General features: G+C 47.6%; 3 protein-coding genes across 3 annotated transcripts; 1 reads left to right on the top strand and 2 right to left on the bottom strand.

Annotated features, from left to right (window-relative positions):
- Positions 1 to 1,935: 1,935 nt before the first annotated feature.
- Positions 1,936 to 3,851, bottom strand: LOC6041766 (activating signal cointegrator 1). Its single transcript, XM_001850932.2, has 3 exons — positions 3,666 to 3,851; positions 2,162 to 3,600; positions 1,936 to 2,094 (listed from the first exon to the last, which is right to left on the bottom strand). Exons 1-3 carry the CDS (start codon positions 3,731 to 3,733, stop codon positions 2,018 to 2,020), a joined length of 1,584 nt encoding a protein of 527 aa, XP_001850984.1. The 5' UTR covers positions 3,734 to 3,851; the 3' UTR covers positions 1,936 to 2,017.
- A 4,034-nt stretch (positions 3,852 to 7,885) lies between these two features.
- Positions 7,886 to 9,470, top strand: LOC6041765 (p21-activated protein kinase-interacting protein 1-like). The gene has a single exon (XM_038260951.1). It carries the CDS (start codon positions 8,037 to 8,039, stop codon positions 9,393 to 9,395), a length of 1,359 nt encoding a protein of 452 aa, XP_038116879.1. The 5' UTR covers positions 7,886 to 8,036; the 3' UTR covers positions 9,396 to 9,470.
- Positions 9,471 to 9,674: 204 nt separating this feature from the next.
- LOC6041764 (T-complex protein 1 subunit beta) lies at positions 9,675 to 12,169 on the bottom strand. Its single transcript, XM_038260944.1, has 2 exons — positions 12,041 to 12,169; positions 9,675 to 11,655 (listed from the first exon to the last, which is right to left on the bottom strand). The coding sequence occupies exons 1-2, from the start codon at positions 12,041 to 12,043 to the stop codon at positions 10,054 to 10,056; spliced, it is 1,605 nt and encodes a 534-aa protein (XP_038116872.1). The 5' UTR covers positions 12,044 to 12,169; the 3' UTR covers positions 9,675 to 10,053.
- Positions 12,170 to 12,437: the final 268 nt, after the last annotated feature.

The following is a 12,437-nucleotide window of genomic DNA, read 5'->3' as shown; positions in this document are numbered from 1 at the left end:
TTGTCTCTCAGTCTCGTCTCAACACTACCGCAAACATACTCGCATACCTTGTTTGACAGTTACCAAACTCGCAAACAAGACAAAACGTATGCAGCAGCACAAACAAATGCATGCAGTATGTACAAACAAAGCAGGCAAACTGTCAAAGTGCGAGTTTGTTTAACACATTCCTCCGGATGGGCATGTAAATGTTGGCTCCGGATTATCTTTTGTAGTTAGGTTGCTTGGAGAAGGTAGGTAAACTATTGGTCAGATGGTTGTATTCAAACTGTGCGCGCACCCAACAACTCGCCGGGCACGCTGTCCAGAAAATGATTTCCGTAATGATAATATCACATTGTGAATGTATTATGCCAGACCCAGCCTTACTACTGTTCTGGTGAGCGTTGCACAAGTGATATTTATTGACCATAATCGGAGAAGCTTCAAGCAAGCAGGATGGGTTTCTGCGTCGAGGGGGCAATTTTCTTTAAAAAGTATAAAGTTGTATGGCCCACTAGCACATGTAGTCAATATCAAAGTATTGGAAATGTTGTTAATTGGAAATAATTAATTTTGTTTTCATAGAATTAGTTTAATTAGGTCCTTTTTTAATGAAATAATTTTGTTTAGGTCCTTTTCGGTACTGGGACCTGGTTAGGACCGAGTTGGCTTATGTGATTACAATTGACTTAATAGTTACAGAGGATCTTGTGTATAAATGTTAGTGGGAGGGGAGCCGATTACCCGCGGCCTACTCGGGGTTAGTAGGGAAGGGATTGATGTTAAAGACAAGGCGTGGGAAGGGAAGGGGGATTGTGTAGGGGTCTTGGTTGGCTCTGCTGGCCTTTGCGTTTTGTCCTCAGCCGCAACTCGGTGTCCAGCTGCTGGGACGATCTTGCTTTGCTTCCGGTGCAACCAGAAACGACGGCTTTGTGCGAAGGCGAATTATACTAATTGAAGGAAAACTAAATAGATATTTTGGAATCTGAGAGGAACTGATAGATCGGGTAGAGAACATCATGGTCTTGTTGAGCTAACGCGTCTCGCATCGATATTTCTGGTGGTCTTTTCCTCGGGCCCTGAGGGTATCTTTCAAATTAATTCTGTGAGCCTGGTGATCTGGACACGCCCATATGAGATAGTCGATGTCCTGATATTCCTGCTCACAGTCGCCAAGGTTCGTATCACTCATGTTGATACGGTATGCCAGACCCAGCCTTACTACTTTTCTGGTGAGCGTTGCTCAAGTGATATTTTTTTACTACAATCGGAGAAGCTACAATCAAGTAGGATGAGCTCTGCGTCGAGGGAGCAATGTTTTTTTTTAAATATAAAGTTTTATGGCCCATAGTCTTCGTTTCTGGTTTGCACCGGAAGCAAAGCAAGATCGCCCCAGCAGCTGGACACCGAGTTGCGGCTGAGGACAAAAGCAAAGGCCAGTAGAGCCAACCAAGACCTCTACACAATCCCCCTTTCCTTCCCACGCCTTGTCTTTAACATCAATCCCTTCCCTACTAACCCCGAGTAGGCCGCGGGTAATCGGCTTCCCCCCACTAACGTTTACACACAAGATCCTCTGTAATTACTCTTAGCTTTAAGTAAAATGTAATTACAAAAGCCGATTCGGTCCTAACCAGGTCCCAGCGCCGAAAAGGACCTAATAAAAATAATTTTATGAAAAAAAATGGAAGGATATTTTTTTTGTCACGATTCACTTAGTAGGGGAACAGCATCTAATTCCAGCGTGCCTCTAATGTTGGCAGGTCAGAACTTTGACATTCAATTAAAGCTAATTAAAAGCGTTTTCAGCTGAACTCGAGTGATAAATAGCTCAATAAGAAGTGAGCAAGCAAGTTTCTATCAAAAGTTTTGCAAAATTAGTTGTTTAAATAGTGAAAATCAGCAAATTGGATGGAGTTAGGAGCGAGGGCTTAACCTGCCAAACATACGAGAATTTCCCCTATCAAATAATGTTTTTAATATTTTTAATGTAAATGAATTATTTAAGGAACAAAGACATTTCAACGGATCAACTTCACTCCTCCGCTTTGAGTTTGGACAATCGGGTCAACGATTTCACCGCCGCCGTATGAATCTTGGGGTCCAGAGTGTCTACAAAAATGGGAGAAAAAAAAACATAAATTTCTTAATTTTCAAACATTTTCAATGGAAAACTCACAGATTTTATGCTGGCCCCGGACGGGGAACCGAATCGGTAGCTCCTGCGCATCGGTACACACAAACACGAACGGACTCTCGGATTCGCCCTCGGGAAACTGCTTCCGGTACTCTTCCTGCGGCAGCACGTCCTGCACCGAGACGCAACCCAGCAGGCAACCGGTGGGATACTGCGACGGAAACTGGATGCTTTCGTCGTTGTACAGTACTCGGTAGAAATTCTCCATCTGGCGGACCTGCTCCAGCTCGACCGGTTTGACGGTGGCCGCAATCCAGAGGCGTCCACGGTGCGACGAGTACCAGGTGCGTCCTTCGTGCTTTTTTATGCCGGCCACAAGCAGCGAGGCCCACGGCTGGTGCATCGAAATGCAGTGCCGCAGGTCGGACATTTCCAGGAACTCCTTGTCCTGCACCTTGCTGTACACTCCGTCGTAGCCCGGGTTGAGGGCGCTCGGGACGGCCGGATGTTTGCTGCCGGAAAGGGCGGAACCGACGTTGATGAACACCGGCGCTTCGCCCACAATTCCCGGGTGGATATCGTCCGAAAGATCCGCGTCCGGCTGTCGCCGATTCCAACCCTGCTTCGCCTTTGACTCTGCCGCCGTTTCTTCCACAACGGATTGCGCGATTCGCTTCAAAATCTCATCCTCGACGTCGACCTGCGGCGCGTCAATAACCTGCCGCCCGGCGAAATCCAACGTGACCGCCTTGGCCAACCGGCTGGCGTGCTTCTTCTCGCGCATCTCCACCTCCAACTTTTCCAGCTTCTTCCGCTCCGCGTCCGAAAGCCACACCGAGTTCGACTTGAAGTAATCCGACTCGTCGTCAATCACCGTCGTTCGCTTCTCGCTGTTCCGGTCATACTCGAGCAGCCGGTTCCGGGTCGCGACCGCTTCTTCCCATCCCTTCGGACGATTCTGGTCCATCAGCGTGCGCCGCAGGTTGTCCCCCTTCTTAGACGAGCTGTCAATCATCCGCTGTTCCTCCTCAGTACACACCAAGTTGCCACAAAACAGACACGGACCACTGCCCTCCTGCTCGCACACGATCCGGCCACACTGCAGACAGTTGTTGACCAGCTTGTGCTTCGCGGCCTGGCAATCGCACAGGTGCCGACCCTTCAGCAGGACCACATTCGCCCTTCCCTCCTGGTCGTACAAATTCACGTACTTAGTGCGCTTCTTCGTGGTCGTCGTCACCGCAGACTGCTCCGGCTGAACCGGTTCCACCTTCACCGGCTGCTGCTTCGGCTGGGATTTCCCACCCTTCTGTCCCTTTCCACCTGCTCCGCCACCGCCGCGCCCACCACCATCGCCGGGACTCTTTCGCAGCCGCTGCTTAAACTCGTTCAGAAAGCCCACGTGTTCCGGGTTGCCCGAGTCGAGCAGCGTGCTGAAGTAGTTGTCCAGATCCTGGGGGCTGCGCAGCTCCAGGATGTAGCTGTAGATAAGAATGCACGGATTGCACAATGTTTTGAAAAAAGAAACAAGAGTTTCGTTTCTTACCTGACCATGTCGTCCGGCACCTCAAAGCAGAGGTACTTGGAGAGACGCTCCTTTAGCCAGCTGTCCATGGTTGGTTCTTGGATGAATTCGAAACTTTACCGGGAAAGAAACCTTTTTAAAAAGATTCCACAAAGTTGTAGCGCTGGCAGAACGACCCGGCTCAAGTTAGCCTTTGGAATGGAATGGGCTGAAAATGGAACTGTTTGTAAACATCAGCTGGGAAACGTCAAACTGAACGTCTCTCAAACGCCTGAAGCGCCACCTGGATTTGAAGTTATGAAAACATGGTGTTTTAGGGCGTCTCCACTTGGTTTTTTATTTAATTTTAATCGGTTTAAGGGTTATTTCCCGCATAGTTAACAACCATACAGTCACCATTTGTCGAATGATTTTTCCTAAATGGTCTTGATAATACACCAAATAGGGTGCAACCGTACATTTTCGATTCCCCAAACAATCCTACAGTTTATTAAATAGGTCGTTAGGTTATGTTACAATACACTGCCCACCATTGAAAAAACGGCTAATATCCACTTTTGCCAAAAACGAGATGTTAGCACTAGGTGATAGAGGATGTTCCAACGCATCTTCTGGAACTTGAATTTCACTGAAATAGTGTTTAGACTTGGCTGCCGATGCGAAAAACCAAACGGCTAATATGCCACTCTTATGGGAAATTGCCTTGACGGAGATTTTGTGACAAACACTAAAACGCGTTTTTCTCGGAATACTTGATTTGGCATAATAGCCAAATCAAGTATTAAGGATCTAAAACGTTTCTTAATCCACCATAAGGTACCAACCACCTTACTCACATTTACAAAGTAATTCCACTCCTAGGAAAGATTTTTTGCTCTGAATAAATACAGTAGACTCTCTGGTTGTCAATATCCAAGGATTCCAAGGGACCGTCGAAGAAGAGAATCATCAGTTTACAGAACGATGAAAAATGAAGACTCGATTGAAAATATGTTTTTCTTGGTACCCAGCTATGGGAGAGAATCATGGCAACGTCCATCAAACAAAAACAAACACAAATGTCAAACACCCTTTAAAGCTTCGTTTCGCCAAGAAAAATGTCTATGCAAGCCGTGAGAAAGTGAAATTATTGACAACCGGAAGAGATTTTTAAAGCAAACAGAATCCAAGGGACCGTCGAGGAAGAGATCCTTCAAGCAAGGGAAAATATCGAGGAATGAAGATAATTGAAGCACAGACAAACAGACATGACTCTCCATACAAATAATTTTAAAAATTCATCGTCCTTCATCAAACCACCAAATCACGGCGACGCCAGTGCTGCCTGGTGAGCTTATGCAGCCCAAACATACCAATACAAACCCATTACTGTCATGCGTCATGTCAGTGTATGCGTGAGACAATCAAGCCTTAACAATGGAGCAATTCCATTCGAGCAGTTTTTGCTTTTTTCTACAATGTATTCCTTATGGGAGAACTGTCATTTCTACCACTCGAATCGGGTGCTCCATTGGTAACATCAACAGCTGATTGAAATAATGTTGTTGTTGCATATCGTCGGTACTCGGTGAAATTAAAATAAACACCTGCTGCTCATCTGACCCTGGTCGAAACTGCCCCAATCTTGTCCCGCAAAGCCTTAATTGTGGATCACCGTTAAAATTCCTGAATTCTATCACATTTTGTTTTGTTTTCAATTGCTGCCACGTGCTCACGCTAAACTTTGCATCAACAAAAACACATAACATACACTAAGGAAAGACGGGCGAGCTGTCACGACAGCAGCGCCATCAGCGCCGGGTGAGTGGATGCCGAAGCTAAATTGCATTTGAAATAACCGTTTTTGGCTCGGTTATTGAAGGACGATGGTTCCGCACTCGAGTGTCCCGTCTGTTTGTCTGTGATTGAAGTATGCAGATTGAAGGGACTGAAGAATTCATCGATAGATGGAGAATTATTGATATCGAGAAGATCGACAGCCAGAGAGTCGACTGTAATATCAATTTGCCGAAAAAAGATGGAGCAGTTCTTTGTTCTTCAAGACCTAATGAAAAAGATAGAAATGCCGAAAAAAATCAAATTTCAACGTACAGTTTTTGCCTTCCTCTCCTCAATGAGGAAAACCTTTAAAATCACTCAAAAAATGAGCTTCTTTATTTGACCTCGTAGACCCACCTTCACGTATACCTATCGACTCAGAATCAAATTCTGAACAAATGTCTGTGCGTGTGTCTGGATGTGAGTCCGTGCACCGAAAAATATGCACTCGATTATCTCCGGACTGGCTGAACCGATTTTGACCGTTTTGGTCTCATTCGATCCGTCTTGGAGTCCCACAAGACCCTAGTTAATATTATGAAGTTTAGAAAAGTACTTCAAAAGTTATGCTTAAAAAAACGATTTTAGCTAAACTTCGGAAGATTGTAAAAAGGGTGGTTTTTGTAAGAAAACCCTTCATGCTATATATTATTAGAAAGGTATTTGAAAGACCTTTCCAACGCGTTGAAAAGATTGAAGATCTGACAACCCCATCAAAAGTTATGAGCACTTAAGTGTTATTTATATGCTTTTTTGACGCCGGATCTCCAGTATTTTGATGAAAAAGTTGTCCGGATCTATCATGCGACCCATCGTTGGATAGGTAATCAAAAGACCTTTCCAACAAGATTGAAGATCTGACAACTCTATCAAAAGTTATGAGTACTTTAGTGTTTTTGATACACTTTTTTGAGGCCGGATGTCAGATAATTTGATAAAAAATAGGTGTTATTTATACACTTTTTTGAGGATGTGTAGTGTCTTTACTTTTTGAATGTGAGGAAGGCACCAATCACCTAAAGGTGGATTAAGTAACGTTTTATTCTTTATGTTAAAGAATGAGCTATTTTGTACTTTGTTAGTTCACGACGAGGTTCACGACGTTCTAGCAGAGCTTCAGCATATTCTAGCAGCATTCTAGTAGTAAGGTTTCATCGTTCTATCAGGATTCGTGCAGAACTAGCTCTGCTAGAAAATTCCGTGACTGCTGGGACGGCGTGCATGGCGGAACCACTGAGAAAAAGCAAAAAAAAAACTGCTCGAAGTACGGTGTTTTCATTTTTGAACGGAGCACCGGATTCGAGTGATAGAAATGACATAGAAATGACATCTGGCATCTTCTCACCGTCATTGAAAACGGTCGTGGATAGACCTAGAGGTTCCCAATCGGTGTGAAAAAGTGTTATTCATAGAAAAATTGTGGATTATAATTGTGGATTTAAATCACTTCTCCGACATTTTTAATTCAGTCGGAAAAATATTATTATTCTTAAAAAAAATGTCATTTTTGACCATCATGATCACCCCTTATTCTGGCTCGATGCCGCCATCATGCGACCGCCCAGTTAACTCGATCCGAATTCTGAAACGGAATCTAATTAGAATCGTATACAAATTCCGTTTCAAACGCAACAACCGGTTCCGTGTTCGATAGGGATCTTCATTTTGCAGGGCCATTATGTGCTTACAACTTATGATAGGGTAGTCAGAACTCCAATCCAATTCGTGCTCGTTGAAAAGTTCTTTCGATTATATATCCAAAGATAGGCGCATTAAAGATTCGGACAACGTTTTAATCAAAATATCATGAGATCCGGCCTCCAAAAAGTGCATAAATAACACTTAATAAATAAAACTGTTGATAGAGTTGTCAGATCTTCAATATCTTGGACGCGTTGGAAAGGTCTTTTGATTACCTCTCCAACGATAGGTCGCATGAAAGATCCGGACAACGTTTTCATCAAAATATCTGAGATCCAGCCTCCAAAAAGTGCATAAATAAAACTTAAGTGCTAATAACTTTTTATAGGGTTCTCAGATTTTCAGTGTTTTGGACTCGTTCGAAAGGTCTTTCATTTTTAAGAAGTTCATTTTTCGAGTGATTTTATAGCCTTTCCTCAGTGAGGTGAGGAAGGCAAAAGCAAAAACTACTCGAATGGAAATGCTCCATAGAGTAATCTACGTGCGTATGTATTGCGTGTACGTGCACGAAAAAAAAGTGAGGTTAAATTTTGTCCGGCCAGCAAAATCAAATGGTGCCAAGAATGGTGCGCTAGTGTGCGTACGTGAAACGTCATAAAGCTCTATTGTGCCATTCGAGCAGCCTCCCAACTCCGACACAACTTCGCAGTGTACCCTGTTTCACCCAGTTTTTCACTGTTTCCCTCTCACCGTGCAAAGCGTAAACAACGTGCTCGACGACGACGAGCAGAAGAAACGTCAAACCGCCGAATGAAATCAAAACGTGTGCGCGCTCTGCTAAAACTTTTGCAAATTTAAAATTTGTTGGATTTTTGCGTCGTTTTGTGGTGAATTAAACAACGTTCAAGAATATAAAACTACGAAGCCGCCCCAATGGCCGGACTGGAGCTGATTATCGGCACGTACGAGGAGTACACCGTCGGCTACAAGGTGGAACCGTTCAAAACGGATTCATCCCGGCAGTACCTGAAGGAAATCTTCTCCACCCACAACCACACGGCGTCGGTGCGCGTGCTCGCGAGCCACGGCAAGCTGTTGGCTTCCGGCGGAGCCGATGACCGGATTTGTATCTTCGACCTGGAGACGGGAACGCTGCGGGACGAGCTGCTGCACCACAACGGAACGGTCAACTGTTTGACGTTTTCGGCGGACGGGAGCTACCTGTTTAGTGGCAGTTCGGACGGGACGATCGCGGCGATCAACGTGAAGAAGCTTGCGGTGGACAAGACGTGGCGGAATGCGCACAAGGCGGCGGTGCTGACCATTACGATTCATCCGCAGGGAAAGTTGGCGCTGTCGCTGGGCGCGGACATGACACTGCGGACGTGGGATTTGGTGACGGGGCGGACGATCTACACGCGTGGGTTGAAGGGCGATTCGCGGTTTGGCGGGTTTTTGTCGTGGGTCGAGTGGAGTCCGGACGGGGCTCATTTTGCGTTGGTGGGGAACCGCGTGGTGGATGTTGTTTCGGTGGACACGACCAAGTCGGCGCGGACGGTGACCTGCTCGAGTCGGCCGGTTTCGCTCTGCTGGATCTCGGACACGGAAGTGGCCGTCGGGTTGGACGACGGTCACCTGGTTATGTTTGATTTGGGCGATGGAGCGGAGGTGGAACCGGAGAAGATCCGAGCGTACGAGACGCGCCTGAAGGCGATGGCCATCGTGGGGAATCATCTGGCAACGGCGTCGAGTTCCGGGGACATCAGTCTGTGGGAGATTGACGGCAGCGAACTGCACGAACTGTGCACCACCAACATCGGCTGTCGCCCGACCTGTCTGGTGCTGGTCGAAGCGGACAAACACGGCCTGCACAAGTACCTCCAGAAGCAGGACGATTCCAAGGAGGACCTCAAGAACCAGCTGAAGCGAATTCACGCCATCGGCAAGGTCATCGTGGAGCACGAAGATCCGCTGCAGGCCGCCGCCACGCAAAAGGCGCAGAAAAGGGCCAAAAGCAAGAAGCGACCTGCCGGCGGGGAACCTGCGGAACCGCCGACCGGCTTCAGCACGCCACTGGCCAAGAAGGCGAAATCGGCTCAGAAAAAGCGCGCCGCGAATACGAGTGTGGCGTCCGGGATTTGGGAAGAGGAGGACGTTGGGGAGGTGGAACCGTCGGAACCGGTCGGCGAGAAGAAAAAGAAGAAAGGCAAAAAGGGGGACGCGCTGAGTCAAACGATTTCTGGGGCGGTGAAAACGGGGAAGAAGAAGGAAAAGCGAAGGGGATCGCTGTGAAGAAGTTGTTCTAGAATCTAGAATGTAATAAATGGAAAACTTTTCAAATAAAAGCCTTATTTTTTCACTCTAAAATTAGTATTTTTTGTTGATCTTATCTCATCCAAGTAATCGATGCTGTTCGAACGTCAATCAAAATTGCTCGACTGTCGATATTCCATTGATATCGACCAAATTCGATGCTTAGCTAAAACAAATCGATTTTTTCGATCAATTCTGCTTGATGTTGCTCAAACGAAGAAAAAAAAAAACATTTCGAATAAGAAAAAATAAACAAAATTCACGCAACTTTACTGGTAAGTATGAGTGAGTGAGACCTTTATTTGGTTCCATCCTGGAGAGGAAAAAATAATAATCAAACATTTCGTTAGTGCTTTCTTCCGATGTTTCCTGGCATCATCATATGTATTACATATCATTAGTGTGGGGTTCGGCGCGTTCTCAGCTTAAAGCATACAGGATTAGACACGTGCACGAGTAGATAGCGTATGAGTGTGGGTTTGTGTGTTATGATAAGGCGAAAAAATGTGTGTTTAAAAAAAAAAACTCGGAAAATCTTTGCTCGACAAAGGCCCTAAACAGCTAAGTTGGTTGTTACAATTGTGTGTTTTTTGCTTGTTTTACTGAGAGGAAAGATTAGAGTAAATTATGAAGTCGTTTAGCAGTAGCCACGGTCCGGGACGCGCTTACGCGGGGCGCACTTGATGATGTTGTCCACGCGCAGGATCATTTCGGCGGCTTCCGACGCGGACAGCAGCACCTGTCGCTTGACGGCGAACGATTCCGTGATGCCGAGCTCCTTCATGCAGCCGACCTTGCCCTCGTACATGTTGAGGCCGAGCGTGTTCTTGCCCTGGGCGTGACCGGCACGCAGTTCCGAGATGAGCTGGGCCGAATCGTACCCGGCGTTGTCGGCGATCGTGATCGGCAGCTGGAGCAGAGCGCGTCCGAACGCTTCCATTGCCATCGATTCCTTGCCTGGGGTTTCCGCGGCCAGTTTGAACACGGCAGATGCCATCAGCGTTTCGGAGCAACCTCCGCCGTACACGATACGGGCCTCTTTGACGGTAGCGGCCAGCACGCACAGGGCGTCGTGCAGCGAACGATCCGCCTCGTCGATGATCTGCTGGGTTGCCCCACGGATCACGACGGTACAGGCCTCTCCGAGGGGAACTCCGCTGAAGCGCAGCAGCGTGTCCTCACCGATCATGACCTGCTCGATCAGATCGCAACGACCGAGACGAACCTGGTCCGGGTTGTCGAAGGTCGACACGATTTCACCTCCCGTCACCAGCGCCAACCGTTCGATTCCGTCGAAATCGGCATGCTCGATGGCCATCACTCCGGCGTCGGCAAACAGCTGCTCCGGGTAGTTGTAGATCAGCTGACGGTTGATAAACACGTTGCAGTTGTGGCCCAGGATGCGGTTCACCTTGTCCTTCATCTTCTCCTTCTCGGCGACCTCCAGTTCGGCGATCTTCGCCATCGAGTCCACCTTGATGCTCGACCCAAACACCTTGATCTTGTCCGTGTCCATCGGCGTGTTGGCAATCAAGATCTTTGCGTTCTCGATGCGCTTCGGCTGGTGCACACCGGGCTTCTTGTCCAGCAGGAAACCCTCGTCCAGGAACGAATCCTCCAAGCAACCGCCGGTCTTCTTGATGCGCTGAATCGCGGTCAATTCCCCGGATCCCTTCAACCGCATCACGGCGTCGACGGCCAGCTTGGCAAAGTACTCCTTGTGCTGGGACAGAATCTTCGAGCTGAGCGTCGTCCGGGCAATGTTCATCAAATCCTCCCGGAACCTGTCCGCATCCTTGGAGTTGTCCTGGGCCGCGGCAATCAGCGCCGAACGGGCCGCCTGCGTGGCCGCTCTCCACCCGGCGATGATCGTCTGCGGGTGCAACTTTTGCTCGATCAGCTTCTCGGCCTCGCGCAGCAACTCCGACGCCAGCACCGTCACGGAAGTCGTTCCATCGCCAACCTCATCATCCTGGACGCGACTCATGTCCACGAGAATCTTCGCCGCCGGATTGTCCACGCCGACCGCCTTCAGAATCGTCGCCCCGTCGTTGGTGACCTCAACCTGGCCGGCGCTGCGGCCGTGCGCCACCAGAATCTTGTCCATTCCCTTCGGGCCGAGTGTGCTCTTGACCAGGTCGCCGATCGCGATGGCCCCCACAAACGAGGACAGCCGGGCGATTTCGCCCTTCTCCTCTTCGGCTTCATTCTTCAGGATTCGAACCGGATTTAGCGAGACCTGAAAAAAAGCAAAAAAAAAAAACATTAGTCATCGATTCTAACCTCAATCAATCGTAGTAAACAAAGCACAGTTATTTTCAGCCCCTGGACTAGAACATTCCCGGAGGGGTGTTACGCCCCCCTCGTTACTCAAACCAACCAACCGGAACGGAATCGCAACTTTAACGTGGTCCCTCAAACCAGCTGCAACGAAATCGTCCGAGAAAGCCGTGGGCGAAACCCAGTTTTCCCGACCTCACGTGCTGAAAATGCCGGACTGACACCCGGTGCGAGAAAAGTGCTGTTTTGGGGAAAAATCCACCTTTAACCGGGAAACTCCACCGCATTTCGCTTGCCCACCCATCAAAGCGTGCTTTTGCGATGGTTTAGGGCGATTTTCTTACCATTTTGAACACTTTTCACTGAAAATTAACTTGCACAGAGGTCGGTCTTTGCGTCGCGGTCGAAAAAACTGAACGGGGAATCAAGACTGCTGCGATGGACGAGGTTGTGCGGCCGACCGAGACTTTTTTTTTTACTTTTTGACAGGCAGTACACGCTCAGCCGAAATCGGCTGACTCCACAAGAACTCAGTTTTGGGGTTTTGGGTACTCTTCAAATTTCAATTTCAGCGTAGTTCTTTTGAAACTGGAACAAAACGACTAGACGAAAATTTAACAAAAATGAATTCATATCCAGGTTTTTAAGCGAAGATGGCGTTCGAATTGTGAACGTCCGAAATGTCAAAATCACTCAGTAGCAGCAACATTAGAAAAAAAAATTTGGCTGTCATGCCATGGC

Source organism: Culex quinquefasciatus, chromosome 1, assembly GCF_015732765.1.
Source record: "Culex quinquefasciatus strain JHB chromosome 1, VPISU_Cqui_1.0_pri_paternal, whole genome shotgun sequence".
Taxonomy (NCBI): Eukaryota; Metazoa; Arthropoda; class Insecta; order Diptera; family Culicidae; genus Culex; species Culex quinquefasciatus.
Note: the sequence above shows the minus strand (reverse complement) of the source record. Positions and strands in the feature narration are given on the sequence as shown.